The sequence below is a fragment of the Oncorhynchus keta genome, chromosome 20, assembly GCF_023373465.1.
Source record: "Oncorhynchus keta strain PuntledgeMale-10-30-2019 chromosome 20, Oket_V2, whole genome shotgun sequence".
Taxonomy (NCBI): domain Eukaryota; kingdom Metazoa; phylum Chordata; class Actinopteri; order Salmoniformes; family Salmonidae; genus Oncorhynchus; species Oncorhynchus keta.
In genome coordinates, this window is record NC_068440.1 from 11,313,458 (window position 1) to 11,329,503 (window position 16,046).

Sequence of the window (16,046 nt, forward strand, 5' to 3'; positions counted from 1 at the left end):
ACACTAATGTACTTGTCTTCTTGCTCAGTTGTGCACTGGGGCCTCCCACTCCTCTTTCTATTCTGGTTAGCGCCAGTTTGCGCTGTTCTGTGAAGGCAGTAGTACAGTGTTGGACGAGATCTTCAGTTTCTTGGCAATTCCTTGCATGGAATAGCCTTCATTTCTAAGAACAAGAATAGACGGATGAGTTTCAGAAGAAAGTTGTTTGTTTCTGGACATTTTTAACCTGCAATCGAACCCACAAATGCTGATGCTCTGATACTCATCTGTCTAAAGAAGGCTAGTTTTGTAGCAGGAAAAGTGAAGGAAAAGCAGCCAACAAGCATGTGTGGGAACTCCTTCAAGATTGTTGGAAAAGCATTCCAGGTGAAGCTGGTTGAGAGTATGCCAGAGTGTACAAAGCTGTCATCAAGGCAAAGGGTGGCAACTTTGAAGAATCTCAAATATATATACACTGCTCAAAAAAATAAAGGGAACACTTAAACAACACAATCTAACTTGCTAATTGTCAATCACACTTCTGTGAAATCAAACTGTCCACTTAGGAAGCAACACTGATTGACAATACATTTCGCATGCTGTTGTGCAAATGGAATCGACAACAGGTGGAAATTATAGGCAATTAGCAAGACACCCCCAATAAAGGAGTGGTTCTGCAGGTGGTGACAACAGACCACTTCTCAGTTCCTATGCTTCCTGGCTGATGTTTTGGTCACTTTTGAATGCTGGCGGTGCTTTCACTCTAGTGGTAGCATGAGACGGAGTCTACAACCCACACAAGTGGCTCAGGTAGTGCAGCTCATCCAGGATGGCACATCAATGCGAGCTGTGGCAAGAAGGTTTGCTGTGTCTGTCAGCGTAGTGTCCAGAGCATGGAGGCGCTACCAGGAGACAGGCCAGTACATCAGGAGACGTGGAGGAGGCCGTAGGAGGGCAACAACCCAGCAGCAGGACTGCTACCTCCGCCTTTGTGCAAAATGACCTCCAGCAGGCCACAAATGTGCATGTGTCTGCTCAAACGGTCAGAAACAGACTCCATGAGGGCCCGACGTCCACAGGTGGGGGTTGTGCTTACAGCCCAACACCGTGCAGGACGTTTGGCATTTGCCAGAGAGCACCGAGATTGGCAAATTCGCCACTGGTGCCCTGTGCTCTAGACAGATGAAAGCAGGTTCACACTGAGCACATGTGTCAGACGTGACAGAGTCTGGAGACGCCGTGGAGAACGTTCTGCTGCCCGCAACATCCTCCAGCATGACCGGTTTGGCGGTGGGTCAGTCAGACTGTCCAGGAGTTGGTGGATGCTTTAGTCCAGGTCTGGGAGGAGATCCCTCAGGAGACCATCCGCCACCTCATCAGGAGCATGCCCAGTGCTCTCGTTGTAGGGAGGTCATACAGGCACGTGGAGGCCACACACACTGAGCCTCATTTTGACTTGTTTTAAGGACATTACATCAAAGTTGGATCAGCCTGTAGTGTGGTTTTCCACTTTAATTTTGAGTGTGACTCCAAATCCAGACCTCCATGGGTTGATAAATTTGATTTCCATTGATAATTTTTGTATGATTTTGTTGTCAGCACATTCAACTATGTACAGAAAAAAGTATTTAATAAGAATATTTCATTCATTCAGATCTAGGATGCGTTATTTTAGTGTTCCCTTTATTTTTTTGATCAGTGTATATTTTTAATTTGTTTAACACTTTTTTTGGTTACTATTCCATGTGTTTTTTCATAGTTTTGATATCTTCACTATTATTATATGATGAAGAAACTAGTAAAAATAAAGAAAAACCCTTGAATAAGTAGGTGATCTAAAACTTTTGACCTGTAGTGTATGTGTCTTCATGATGACAATCTAAATAGCTACCTACAACTGGTAAAAAAGTTGTCACGAAGTTGCAACGCTATCTCAATACACACACACACCTTCCGCCCCTCTCCCCACCATTCACCCACTCAGTAACAGCCAGCTCATTGCTTAATAGTCAGCAGCTGCAGGTCACAACGAAATAAATAAAAACATGCTACCCGCGACCAATAGTCTACATTTTCACCCGCGACTTCGTTTTCAAAGTGGCCCAAATTTAAGAAAACTGCGGACATGGCAACCCTGGATGGAGTACTGCTACCGACGGAAGTCAGGACCCAAAATGGAACTCATTGTTGCTGGCTACAAAGGCACAATGTCAACGTGTAGACTGCCATCAGAAAGACTGAATAAATATCCAGGATATTCTTAACGCCGACTGGGGCAGAGTGGCGCAACGGAACCGTGCTGGACCCATAACCTAGAGGTCGATGGATAGCAACCATCTCACCTGGGCGTTTTCTTGAATTTTGACAATATGTTTTGCTTATTCTCTTTATTTAGATTGATGTTCAAATACATAGACACTAAAACCATTTTACAAAAAGTATGACAATCAAAATGGCAATAATGAGTTTTCATTTGCATTCTTTCACATTGAAGTGAAATGTATCAACGAGGTTACTCAAATATGAAGCAATTTGCCTACTAATTACAGCTACGCAATAATCCAACTTCATTGCAAATGTATGAAATTGTCCTCTTTTGATGAAGTCAACCCCTGGCTGGAAGACCAGATGCTGCTGGAAGTGTTGTGTTGGAGGGCCAGTAAGGACATACTTCTACCCTCATTGTTCTAAAAAAGAAAAAGGCGACCCCAATGCCCCCTATGTCAAACTCATACACTCCCCTGCCTATTTATTTGGACAGAAAACCTGGATTTGAGATCAAAGGTTGAAAGGTTTTGTTTTAGAGTATTTTCATACATATGTTGTAGTTTTAGAAATGAAAGCACTTTATGTATCTAGTCCCCCTATTTGAAAGTGTCATAATTATTTGGACAAATTCACTTATTGTGTTACATTTAGTAAATAGGCATATGGGACCAAATGCTAAACTTTTGACTAAATTTACTACACTATAATTTGTACAAATACTTATGACACCTTCAAATGGGGGGACTATGCTGGAGTATAGACAAATTAAAGGTTTTAGCTTCACTGTCCAAATAAATACATAGGGGAGAATATATTGAAATGCGTGGATATTCTTGACTATTCAAAAATCACAGACATGTACTTTTATCGACAAGATCTACCAATAAGTAGACCATTAGGCTTTCAACAAACATAATTTATAGTGTTGTTTGGGTAGTAACCCTGTAATTATTCAAATTATGCATTAACCGTTACATATTAATTGCTGTGTGATAAAGCTATGAGTTGAGACATTTTAATAACAGAGACTGTGTTCAAGAAAAAAAAATCACTAATCAACTACAATGCAATGTTGTACTATAGAATAATTACAATTGCTACAGCGGAACTTATGGTATTGTTAAAATATAAGATCAGAAGTAGAATTATCTTGTACTTAGGTCCTTTACAAATTGCACTGCATGACCAAAAGTATGTGGACACCTGCACATCGAATTCCAAAATCATGGGCATTAATTTGGAGTTGGTCCCCCCTTTGCTGCTATAACAGCCTCCACCTTTCTGGGAAGGCTTTCCACTAGATGTTGGAACATTGCTGCGGGACTTGCTTCATTCAGTCACAAGAGCATTAGTAAGGTCGGGCACTGATGTTGGGTGATTAGGCCTGGCTCGCAGTCGGCATTCCAATTCATCCCAAAGGTTTTCGAAGGGGTTGAGGTCAGGGTTCACACTGTTGTACCGCTCCGTTATTTGTCTGTTTGTGGCTCCCATTAGCTTGCCATACTCTGACCTCATCTACAAGCCTTTTTTCACCCCCACATGACTGCCGCTGACTGGATGTTTTGTTTGTTGCACCATTCTCTGCAATCCCTCGACACTGCCGTGACAATCATACCACGTTCAAAGTTGCTTAGGTCACAAATTTTTCCCCATTCTAACATTCAGACGAACAGTAACTCGATCCCTGTCTGCTTTATATAGCAATCCATTTTCGGGTAAGGGATAGTGTACCTAAAAAGCTGGCCAGTGAGTGTATGGTGATTTAACCAAGTGCTCGCAGTGTATTAGTCTTGAGAGAACGTGTGATGTAACCAATACCCAAACAACTACTATGTTAAAAGAAGATGAACGTTTATTCTCTATTCTATGACAATAACCAGTTGGAAGGAGAGGGAATTACATAGCATTTGGAGTTTAGTTTCATCCAGATGGACACAATCTGAAAACATTTTCATTCACTTTATGAGTGGTGTACAACAACCCGTTTTTTATAGACCATCTCAAAATTCTTACAATTGACACCCGGGGGGGAAAAGACCACTCGCACACCTTGGCAACTTGGATTGAAATATTTAGCATCTCGTGTAGTTGCTTATTTGGTATGACAAGCATCCATAAAATGCTGTTAGGGGAGTTCCAACCAAAGACAGCAACATATTTAAATTCTCCAGAAGCAAAGCTTAAGTTGGTGGCGTTAAATAGAATAAAAACACAAGATTTTTCGAGAATTCCCCTTGTAATTTTCAGTAGATTTTTCTACTCGAGAGTCAAGTCCTTGTACACTTCTGCTAACACAGTAAAAGGAGCATCCAATACTAAATACAAATCCTAACATAAAAACATGGCAGTAAAAAATATGTTTACGAAATATAAGAAGTGGATGCTAGTTAGACATGATGGAGCTAAAGCACTTTTAACCATATGGACATAGACGCAAAGTTCGGTAATAGTCCCAATTCAGCTTCAAAACAGATTCTGCCAAGAGATTCTGGTCCAAAAAGCAGGCATTTCAGGAGCGTTGATGATGTTGGTTCTTTAAGTCTACTCCGGTCAGTGTCGTCCATTCAAGTTTAAAAGATCTTTGCATTCTTCATGCACACACAGGAAAAAGGTTTCAAACTGTGCCGGTGCGAGTCTACTTTGTACTGATACTGATAGAATGGTCAAGTCCACATTCAGGAAAAAGTTCAATTTCAAACAGTTCTCTTCATAGGCCCACAATTTTAGAACTAGTGTGTTTGTATGCATGTGCGTCAGTGAATGTGAGTTGTATATTCAAGCAGAGGTTGTGATCACATCACACATTTTTGCCATGTAATGTGAAACAGTGCACAGAGTTTACGTAAGTGCGTTTATCATTACATTTGTTTTGTGTAATAGTACTATACAAGCTTCTCTCTGCGTCTTTCATGTTATCAGCACTGTCTCAGTGTGGGCCTGTTGAAGGAGTCCCTACTCTCGCGGTGGAGGTCCTGGTTCACTCCATGCCCTCTGGGTCAGCCTGGGCCATGTACGCGTCCAGCTCAGCGTCTAGGTTGCCCTTGGTCTTGGACATATAGGCGTCAAGCTGGTTGTCCAGCTGCTCGCGGGTCATTCCTGGGCCACCTCCCCTGCCGCGGCCTCCTCTTCCACCCCCGCGACCGCGGCCACCACCCCTGCCAGCGAAGCCACCACGCCCACGCAGACCACCTCGTCCTGGAGGGAAAGATGGTGGTCAACACACCCCCAAAACATTTTTTAAGATGGAGTCACAAGGCGTTAACAAAATGTTTGCTGTATAAGTGTTCATGTAAACAAGAATCTTGAGGTAGACTGTGATGTCAATTTACAGATGAAATGAATCCGAACTCTGAATCCAGTTCCTTACCCCTGGCTCCCACTCCTCTTCCAGCTCCTCTGCCAAAGGCACCTCCACGACCAGCAGCCCCTCTTTGACGCATCCCCCTACGGAGGGCCACACGGCCTGGACCCCCTCTGCCACGCATCTGGCCCATGCCTGGGGAAAGGCGATTCCCTATCAGGACACAACAAAGGAGGAGTTAAATAGTGACTTAGTTTACCACGTTTCAGTTTAAGAACAAAGTTGTCAAGTGAACACAAACTTTTTATATGCCCATCATTGACCCACATCTCAGCCACCAACTTAACTAAAGCAGCTTAAGTATTCAAATTCTATGGACGGGTAAAACATGTTATGCATGTAATTTATACTCCAACTTGTTTTACGCCATGACAGACAGGTTAGAGGTGTTTGCCGGGTGCCTTGCCCATGTATTCTCAAGTCACTTCTGTTCTAACTAGGCATGGGGTATTCTGACTGAATAACAATTTGTTCTACAGTGAAAGTGCACTAATATCACTTCAAATGCTATGACCAACATTTTTTTTTTTTTTTAAACCTGGAATGCCACAGTTATGCATTATATGCAACATATATGTGACCACGGTGCACATCTTGTATCTGCACCATTACATTCTAAACCGGGACGTATTTAAATGAATTTCACTTGAAGTATTACTGTCATTTTTTTGTTGTTGTCTAAATGGAGTCCAAAATCCCCTCCACCGGGAGTGTGTAGAAGTGGGTGTGGGGTGACTGTGGATAAGCAGGGGCAGTGCAGCTGTTAGATTTGTCACCACATGCTCAGTACAGTAGTACAACAGGTGCCGTACCAACCAGGACAGCAGGGGGTTTATGGATGGTGGAGTCACGATGATTGACAACCACATTCCCTCAGGTTGAAGGGATGGATAGTAAACCAGGGGGCGAAGCAGGGTAGCCTAGTGGTTAGAGCGTTGGACTAGTAACTGGAAGGTTTCAAGTTCAAACCCCCAAGCTGACAAGGTACAAATCTGTCATTCTGCCCCTGAACAGGCAGTTAACCCAATAAAAATAAGAATTTGTTCGTTGACTTGCCTAGTTAAATAAAGAAGAAAAAAATAAATACTATGACAGATCCACCTGGACTATTCCATTCAATTCAGCAGGGTGTATTTGCTCAAGCTAGTTTACAGATGAGATCATGTCACCCCTTAAAATAATAAAGTTTGCCTTTCCCCCATGCAAAAAAGTACGAGTCATACTGAAAAGCCTGGACATCACTGTGGAAAGTATATTCCAGTCCCAGAGTAGAACATTTCAGAGAAATCATGAAATGTCTCATCAAATGTCTTTCAACAATTTATGAAGCCAATGTTTTCAGTTCTAACATTGTAGCAGTAGGTTTTGCTGTGTGGTACCAAATGCTCACCTCTCAAAGCCATAGCGCCCCTCAGAGCTCCTCTGCCGCGGCCTCGCAGGCCTCCTCTCGTCATCCCCCGCATCCCTCCAACAGCGAATCCACGGCCGCCAGCACCCCCCCGCATCAAGGCCCCGATGGGCCGGCCCAGCCTAGCCTGGATGTTGCTCTTCCCCAGGCGCTGCTTCAGGCTCTGGGAGGGTTAGGTGGAAGGTTGATACCAAGTCGAAGGGATAGGGAGGTGTTGAACTCTTGTGCTGCATTTGTCAAGTTGTCACTTCAGTGCTTGACCCAAACACTCAGCCATTCATGTGATCTGTATATTAACCTTTGCTCTATGGTGCACTCTAGGTCTGCGTCAAGCATTTCCTAATATCTATTGATTAAGTGTAGCCTTTTTCCTGTACCCCATCTCCTTCTTCAACATTTGTAAAATATGGCCTGTTTCCGGTGTGCCATTCCCCTCGCAATCTCACCTGTTTTACCGTGCTTCAGATATCTCCCCATTTGGCACTCTCAATTCATCTTTCCCCTATTCCTCCTCAAAATGCACTGGAGAAGAAGGCCCGAGAGAAGGGACTTGGACCGTCTCCTCCAATACTGTTGAGAAGAAGGTGAGGAATTGCAGAAAGACTAATTGAGCTGGATCACCTGGTCTCACCTGCTTGTGGTGCAGAGCAGCCTGCACAGAGGGCCTGTTCTCCATTTGCTGGGCGAGGCGGCGGTTGCGGGCACTGGCCATGTGTTGCTGCTGCATGGTGGCTCGCACACTCACCGCTGTCGGCGCCTTGTTCTTCAGCATGGTAGTGAAGCTTTGGAGGGGAGGGTGAGTGGGACAGAGAAGGGGTAAAGGAGGGAGAGAGAGAGAGGATACGGAGGGGGAGGGATGGTTCCAAATCAAGTCATTTCTCATACCATGGACACGGCCACAGGAGCTGTGGCGTGTGTTATGAATGCCCCGCTTGTTGGCACCTCACTCTCTTTGTTTCGCTCTCTCTCATTGTTAAGTATTTGACAACCCAAAATGCTTTCTGGAAGCAATTCAGCACATTTTAGGGTAAAATAAAACAAAAGTGGAAAGATAGAAAAAGCAGAAGAAACACTGGAACAGATGGGACAGATTGGAAGACAAGAATGAGAAAGGCAGAAGAGAAAACAGAGAGAAAGGAAAGTAGATGACAAGAGAGGAGAGTGATTGCCACTTACAGGCCTCCACGCCACCCTGTTTTGACGGCATCAGCCCGCGAAAAAGGCCTGGCAGAGGTTGGAGGCCCAGGACTGGAGGGGTATGTGGCAACCCAGCCACTTACAGCCCGGACCGTGCCTTGTGCTCACACCACACATATGAGAATAGGAGGAAAAGGGGGAGAGAAGAGCAAGGAAAGGGGGGGTGGTCACGTCCGAGCTAGGACTGGGCACCTAGTCTCACAGAAAGACTTCAGAGCACAGAGAACTGAAAATGAAAGTGGTAGCAAAGAAGAGGAAAAGGACACAAAATGGCTAAACAGTAATTTAGTTGAGAGAGAGTTGTGTGTGTGGAGAGAGAGGGTGGGAGAGGAGCGGGAAGGTGAACCCTTCCCTTTTCGTTGGTTTGGTGTCTCCTCTCCCATATGTACAGTATATTTTGGGACTGCACCAATGTGTGACACACAGAGAGGAGTGCCGGGGCATATCAGGAGTGCGGCCTGTGCCCATTCTCGGCCATCGCCTTACCAAGCATCACTGTTACCCTCTCTCCTTGGGTCTAAGTGTGCGCTGCTCACACAAAAGGCACTCCAAAGGCACTCCAAAAATGTCAGCAAACGGTGAATATGGCATGCATTTTGAGTGAGCAGCGCACACGTCTGCCCCGGGCAGCCTAGCGTCCATGTCTGGTCCCCAACAGTGGCCTTCCGTAGTAGAGCCCACTAGGGCCGTCTGTACCACTTTTTCGACCTTCGCCTCGCTTAGTGCTGTCAGGGTGCGTAGCGCGTCTCACCGCTCATTCAGGGACTGCTTGGTGGTGCTTTTCAGCACAACTTTTTGGGAGGAGGGAGCACTCATTTTGACTTCACTGGAACTCCTTGGAACCAGCAACATATGAGAGGGAAAGAAAGGGGTAGGGAGGGTGGGGTAGGTCAAATTCAGAGGTGCCAGGGGAGGGGATGGGGGGAATTGGTTAGAAAAACAATTTCACGAGCCAGGAGAAGGAAATATACCAGTGTTGGTCATTCCATTTGTGCATAACCATTCAAGGTCGTGGGTAACGTTACTAGATAGTTTCAAAATAATCCATTATATTTAGCTGGCAAAATGGTCAGCTTAGTTAGTAGACAGCTAGCTTGCGTTTGACTAGTTATGGTATGCAATTAGCTGGTATCCTTTCATTTACCAACTAACGTTAATGTTGGATAAATAATTTGAAGAAAAGACGCAAAAGGGCCACGCCACAGGCTCGAAATAAATATATAACGGATTTTCCCGAAAGGCACAATATACACGTCCAGTTCATAAAACAAATGTAGCAAATGAGTCGACTTCACTGCTTCGGAATGCCAATGAGAGACGGGACAACTACGAAAGCTAGCTAACTACGTGTACTAGCTAATTAACTAAGTAGGCTGTGACTGTGCGAAAAGCAATAGGAGCCTGTAAACTGAAGTTAAGGCTCGCGTCCTATCGAGACTGAAAATTATTCGCCAACGTAGCTAGTTATGAAATATCTAACTAAAAACAGTCAACATTGTCTCAAACAAGTCCAATAGGCGATTATTGGTAAACTCACTTTGATCGTTGCTTGTTTTGCCGATACTCGTGTAACACTTTGCTAGCAAGCTCCTTAGCTTGAGCGATAGACCAGTTAACGTTAGCAGCGAACGTTAACCTCGTTACAACCGACAGATCTGGATCCACTACTCACTAGATGTTTTATTTCACCTTGCTCTTACGGATACTACTAAAATAAGAACTATACTAGCTAGCTACAGTGATTAAAACAGTATATGCTTAAAAATATATATAAACTGAGGCCAGCCTATTCTCCCTCTCTCCTTCCTTACAAAATGGTGCTAACTACTTGACGACGGAAAATGGAGAGGCTTTACAGCTACGTCACAAAGCTACTTCCTGGCGTGCTTTACGTTTCTTGTTATCACTTCTGGTTCTGGAGGAGGAATGGCTGCCCTAGCTGTTGTGGAGACTCCCTCAGGGAAAGATGCAATTGCAGAGGGACTGCTTGGCCTCTTGAAACCAGCTGTCCAGCAGCTTGATCTTCATGTGCACTCAGTGAGGTGGGTAGCTGGCAAGATTTTAGCTTCAACTTCAATTGTGCTTGCTAGATACTGTTCCCTTCAATCACAGGTAGTTAGCTTGCTAGACACATATGGTGCGTTCAAGACAACTCGGAACAAACGAGGTCAGATTTCCAGGTGGAAAGTCGGAGCTCTGAAAACAGTCCCGAGTTCCCGACTTGGAATTCCGTGTTGCATGACCGTTCAAAAGAAATAATCTCAGTTGGAGCTCGGTTTTCTTCCGATAGTCTCAGTCGTCTTGAACGAAATCGAAGTCAGAGAGTTCCCAGTTGTTTAGAATGCGGCAATAAACTAATTCCATCATCATGACAGTCCCGTGATCCAGCCCCTCCTTCCCTTGTAAATCAAATGAAATTGTATTTGTGACATGCGCCGAATACAAAAGTTGTTAGACCTTACAATGAAATGCTTACTTACAAGCCCCTAACCAACAAAGCAGTTTTAAGAACGTGTTAAAGTATTTACTCAAATCAACTGAAGTTAAAATAAATAAATAATAAAATAACGGTAGCAAGGCTAAATGAACTTTTATTTGATATACAGGGGAGGGGGTACAGAGTCAATGTGCGGGGGCACAGATTTGTCGAGGTAATATTTACATGTATGTAGAGGTAAAGTGACTATGTAATAAACGGAGAGTAGCAGCAGCTAAAAGTCCAGATAGCCATTTAATTAGCTGTTCAGGAGTCTTTTGGCTTGGGGTTAGAAGCTGTTAAGAAGCCTTTTGGAACGAGACTTGGCACTCTGGTACTGCTTGTCGTGCAGTAGCAGAGAGAATGGTCTATGACTAGGGTGCCTGGAGTCTTTGACAATCTTTTGGACCTTCCTCTGACACCGCCTGGTATAGAGGTCCTGGATGGCAGGAAGCTTGGCCCCAGTGATGTACTGGGCTGTATGCAGTATGCACTACCCTCTGTAGTGCCTTGCAGTCAGAGGCTGAGCAGTTGCCATACCAGGTGGTGATGCAACAAGTCAGGATGCTCTCTATGGGGCAGCTGTATAACTTTTTGATGATCTGAGGACCTATGCCAAATCTTTTCAGTGTCCTGAGGGGGAAAAGGAGTTGTTGTGCCCACTTCACGAGGGGCTTTGTGTGTTTGGACCATGATACTTTGTTGGTGATGTGGACACCAAGGAACTTGAAGCTCTAAACCTGCTCCACTACAGCCCCGTCGATGAGAATGGGAGCGTGCTCGGTCCTCCTTTTCCTGTAGTCGTGTCTTGATCACGTTGATGGAGAAATTGTTATCCTGGAACCACACTGCCAGGTCTCTGACCATCTTCTTATAGGCTGTCTCATCGTTGTCGATGATCAGGCCTACCACTGTTGTCGTCGGCAAACTTAATGATGGTGTTGGAGTTGTGCTTGGCCATGCAGTCATGTGTGAACAGGGAGTACAGGAGGGGATTGAGCACGCACCCCTGAGGGGCAGATGTGTTGTTACCTACCCTTAACACCTGGGGGCGGCCCCTCAGGAAGTCCAGGATCCAGTTGCAGAGGGAGGTGTTTAGTCCCAGGGAGGGAGATTCCCTAAAAACACGCCACTTCGATATAGAATAGAGAAACATTTTATTTATGTAAATTTGAATGCACAGAGATACCGTGACGAGATCCTGAGGCCCAATGTCGAACCGTTCATCAAGGATCTGTACAGAATTCCTGGAAGCTGAAAACGTCCCAGTTCTTCCATGGCCTGTATAGTCACCAGACATGTCACCCACTGAGCATGTTTGGGATGCTCTGGGTCGACCTGTACGACAGCATTTTCCAGTTCCCGCCAATATCCAACAACTTTGCACAGCCATTGAAGAGGACTGGGACAACATTCCACAGGCCACAATCAACAGCCTGATCAACTCTATGCAAAGCAGATGTGTCACGAGGCAAATGCATGAGTCAAATGGTGGTCACACCAGATACTGACTGGTTTTCTGATCCATGCCCCTACTTTTTATTTTATTTTTTATTTTTTAATGATATCTGAAGCATGAATGTGTGTGTGAGTGCATGTGTGCTAAGGTGTGGGGAATCAGAGCAGGTGGTCAGTCCAGTTCAAGTGTTCAGCAGTCTGACCAGCCTCTTCAAGCACTTCATAATGACTGGGTGATAGTCATTTGGCCATGTCACCTTGTTTTTCTTGGGCACTTGGATGACGGTGGGCTCCTTGAAGCAGGTGGGGACCTCAGCCTGGACAGGGACAGGTTGAAGATGTCTGAGAATACGCCTGGCCGTCCTTCCTGGATGGAATAGAATGTGTTAAGCTCATCTGAGATGGACACTCCAGTTGGCATCACACAGCTGGATTTTCCTTTGTAGTCCGTGATAGTGTGTAGTCATTGTCCCATGTGTTGCGAGTCTGTGCTCTCTAACATAAATTCAAGTTTGAGTCTGTATTGTCTTTTTGCATCCCTAATAGAATTGTGGAGCTTGTACCTGCTTGCCCTGTACATGTTACTGGCAACCGAGTCATCGTGGTTCGTTCTGCTGACATTGAATGCTGCAGTACGAGCTCTCAGAATGGTACGGATATCTCCGTTCACCAAGGGTTTTTGTTTGGGGTATGTTCGGATTGTTATTGTGGGTACATCATCAACACATTTCCTATTTTTTATTTTATTTTATTTCTCCTTTATTTAACCAGGTAGGCTAGTTGAGAACAAGTTCTCATTTGCAACTGCGACCTGGCCAAGATAAAGCATAGCAGTGTGAACAGACAACACAGAGTTACACATGGAGTAAACAATTAACAAGTCAATAACACAGTAGAAAAAAAGGGGAGTCTATATACAATGTGTGCAAAAGGCATGAGGAGGTAGGCGAATAATTACAATATTGCAGATTAACACTGGAGTGATAAATGATCAGATGATCATGTACAGGTAGAGATATTGGTGTGCAAAAGAGCAGAAAAGTAAATAAATAAAAACTGTGGGGATGAGGTAGGTGAAAATGGGTGGGCTATTTACCAATAGACTATGTACAGCTGCAGCGATCGGTTAGCTGCTCAGATAGCTGATGTTTGAAGTTTGTGAGGGAGATAAAAGTCTCCAACTTCAGCGATTTTTGCAATTCGTTCCAGTCACAGGCAGCAGAGTACTGGAACGAAAGGCGGCCGAATGAGGTGTTGGCTTTAGGGATGATCAGTGAGATACACCTGCTGGATACACCTGCTGAAGCCTGTGACTGACAATGTATATTCCTCAATGTTGATGGATGAGTCCTGGGTGGATGAACATATTCCAATTAGTATCCTCAGAACCGTCCTGCATCTTTGAGTCTGCTTCTTCTGTCCAGTGCCTCGCTATTCTCTGTGTTGGTAGCTCGGTTACATACTTTTTCATAGCAGGCTAGGAGAACGTACACAGAGAGTTAAGGTTAGGAAAAGGGTTAGGGTGAGACAAAATGCTCTCCTAACCTGCTACGAAAAATCAATTGTCTCGAAGTGTCCTGTTTCTATGGAGGGACATTCTGAATGTCCTTTCCTCATTCATTTGTTACTTGCTGTAGACCGAGGCTACAGCTATCAATGTCTTCTGCGGTAACCACTCGGTCTGTTGTAGTAGTCATGATTTGTTACTTTACTATATTTCTGTATTTATAATGCTATTGTGTTGTCTTTTTGTTATAGGGAAAGCCAGGTGGAACTACGAGAACACATAGACAATCTAGCCACAGGTAAAACTATTCACTTTTACATGCTTAATATGCACTCCCGGGGGAACAGGGAAGTGGACGGGTGCCAGGTTAATGCACTTGACCTTGTGAAAGAAAGCCAAGCCCATGAAAACCCCTGTGTGAGACAGGCAGAGGCTGCTGTGATGTGACTAGTATAACCACACGTTTCGAAGCTTGTGTGTAAGGCTTGTACAAGTTCCTGTGCTGCCTGGTTCTCATGAGGTCATAAAATGCATTGCTTTTAATTATATACAGAATCAATCTGACAAATTTGAAGGCATGAACAACAGCTGAATACCTTACCAAAATGACTGCTGCCTTATCCATTTTCTTTATGAGATTAGCCAATCATCCTGTCGGTCATCCTCATCTCATCCCTTCATTTTTAGAGCTGTGCAGGATAAATGAGCACCAGAAGGTGGTGCTAGACCTGGACCCCTATGTGAAAAAGCTGCTGAATGCAAGACGCAGGGTGGTGCTGGTCAACAACATACTACAGAATGCTCAGGTCAGTGGCTCAAAGCAAGAGCTCGGATGCTTTCTTTCTTTGCCTGTGCAGTGTCTTATACTATTTTGTGGGCCTTCTTTTACTCCTGTCCTTGTATCTAACACTCTTTGTATGTGTGTCACTGTCAAATTCAGTGACGTGGTGTTCATCCCATGTATCTATATACCTTAATTCCAATGGGCATGGCAATTCTGCTTTGTTCGTTGCCTTTTGAATTCATGCCGCTCAGGTGGTATTTTATGTCAAGCTACTGACTTTCAATGCTCACTTGAGTTTCACTCTTTCTCCATCTCTCTAGGAACGGTTGCGACGGCTCAATCACAACGTCGCCAAAGAGACAGTGCGTCGAAAGACCATGCTGGAGACCTCCGGAGCGTTCACGCCTCAGTCGCCCAGTAAACCATGACCAGTAAACCATGCCCCACTCCTCAGCTTGGAAAAAAACTGCTTAATAACAACACTGACTGCCTGTGTCCTGGACTGAATAAAGGTTTCACGAACTCTCCACTAGGGTTGGGCAGTATCCAGATATTCATACCGTTCTTGTACCAAACCAGGAAATACGGTATTAGTCAGTGCACACAAGGGGCACTATTATTTTCAAACATATTCAAATGTTTACGGGGGGTTGGGGTCCCAACAAGTTACTAGTGACAAGTTCTCTTTCAATTCTCACAGATTAAAGCAATACTCAGTTTACCTGCTTAAACGCCAACCTCACATCTCTGCTTTGTGCTATTGTAGCAATGTGTATGTTTCTTGTGTAGGTACAAACTGCTAGTTTACAATAAGCCAAAGGCAATTGTAATCAGGGGTGCTTTGCTTCAAAAACGTACACAACTTGATCAAATGTTAAGATTGCGCAAGCTAAAATTGGAATCGGAAATAATAATCTTATGCAAAGAAATGTGTTTACACTGCTGGAGTGCTTTGGGCCTACTGGTTTTTACAACCCTCTCTCTTTCCAGAATATGTGTATGGATGCCTCTGCATTCCATTCAAAGCTATGGCCACAGGGTGAAGTATTTTTGTCACTGTGGACTAAGTAACTAGACCCGGCAGGAAAAAACAAATGTAGTGCAGGAAAAGAAAGATGCAAGGAATGTACGGAAACAGAGCCGTCACTGTTTCACGCTTCTAGCAGCAACTGATATGCAACCCTGCCTAATATGGTTTGTCAAAACTTTTTTTCTCAATGTCGAATCAAATTTTATTGGTCGCGTACACATATTTTGCAGATGGTATCGCAGGTGCAGCAAAATGCTTATGTTTCTAGCTCCAACAGTGCAGTATTACCTAACCATACAAAATATGTTAATGACAACTTCTGTACTTAGTTGCTTTTGAATAAAACAGAGAAGCAATCACCCTTTTTTCGGTCTGTATTATAAATTGCACATATACTATAGTTTATACACTTTAACAGAGTATAAGGAAACTGTCTTAGTACTACTGTCATTACATGGTTTTATGATGTGTGTGTAGGCAATCAGAGCAAATCCGTGCAATTATTTGGGTTCTATGGGAGTGGTCTGACTCCACAATGAAATGTGTTATTGTAGTCAAATATTTACTTTTAAGTTTTG

At 44.1% G+C, this 16,046-nt stretch overlaps 2 protein-coding genes across 4 annotated transcripts; one reads left to right on the top strand and one right to left on the bottom strand.

Annotated features, from left to right (window-relative positions):
• Window positions 1–4,077: 4,077 nt before the first annotated feature.
• Window positions 4,078–10,141, bottom strand: LOC118399388 (chromatin target of PRMT1 protein-like). 3 transcript variants are annotated; one of them, XM_035795435.2, is made up of 6 exons: window positions 9,751–10,141; window positions 8,965–9,048; window positions 7,648–7,798; window positions 6,999–7,179; window positions 5,615–5,761; window positions 4,078–5,442 (listed from the first exon to the last, which is right to left on the bottom strand). In XM_035795435.2, exons 2-6 carry the CDS (start codon window positions 9,027–9,029, stop codon window positions 5,225–5,227), a joined length of 762 nt encoding a protein of 253 aa, XP_035651328.1. In that variant the 5' UTR covers window positions 9,030–9,048; window positions 9,751–10,141; the 3' UTR covers window positions 4,078–5,224. The 3 variants fall into 3 exon arrangements, with proteins under 3 accessions (XP_035651328.1, XP_035651329.1, XP_035651327.1); XM_035795436.2 differs by having other exon boundaries at window positions 8,700–9,048; XM_035795434.2 differs by having other exon boundaries at window positions 7,648–9,048.
• On the top strand, window positions 10,087–15,827 carry snapin (SNAP associated protein). The gene is made up of 4 exons (XM_035795437.2): window positions 10,087–10,255; window positions 13,906–13,952; window positions 14,342–14,460; window positions 14,759–15,827. Exons 1-4 carry the CDS (start codon window positions 10,140–10,142, stop codon window positions 14,864–14,866), a joined length of 390 nt encoding a protein of 129 aa, XP_035651330.1. The 5' UTR covers window positions 10,087–10,139; the 3' UTR covers window positions 14,867–15,827.
• Window positions 15,828–16,046: the final 219 nt, after the last annotated feature.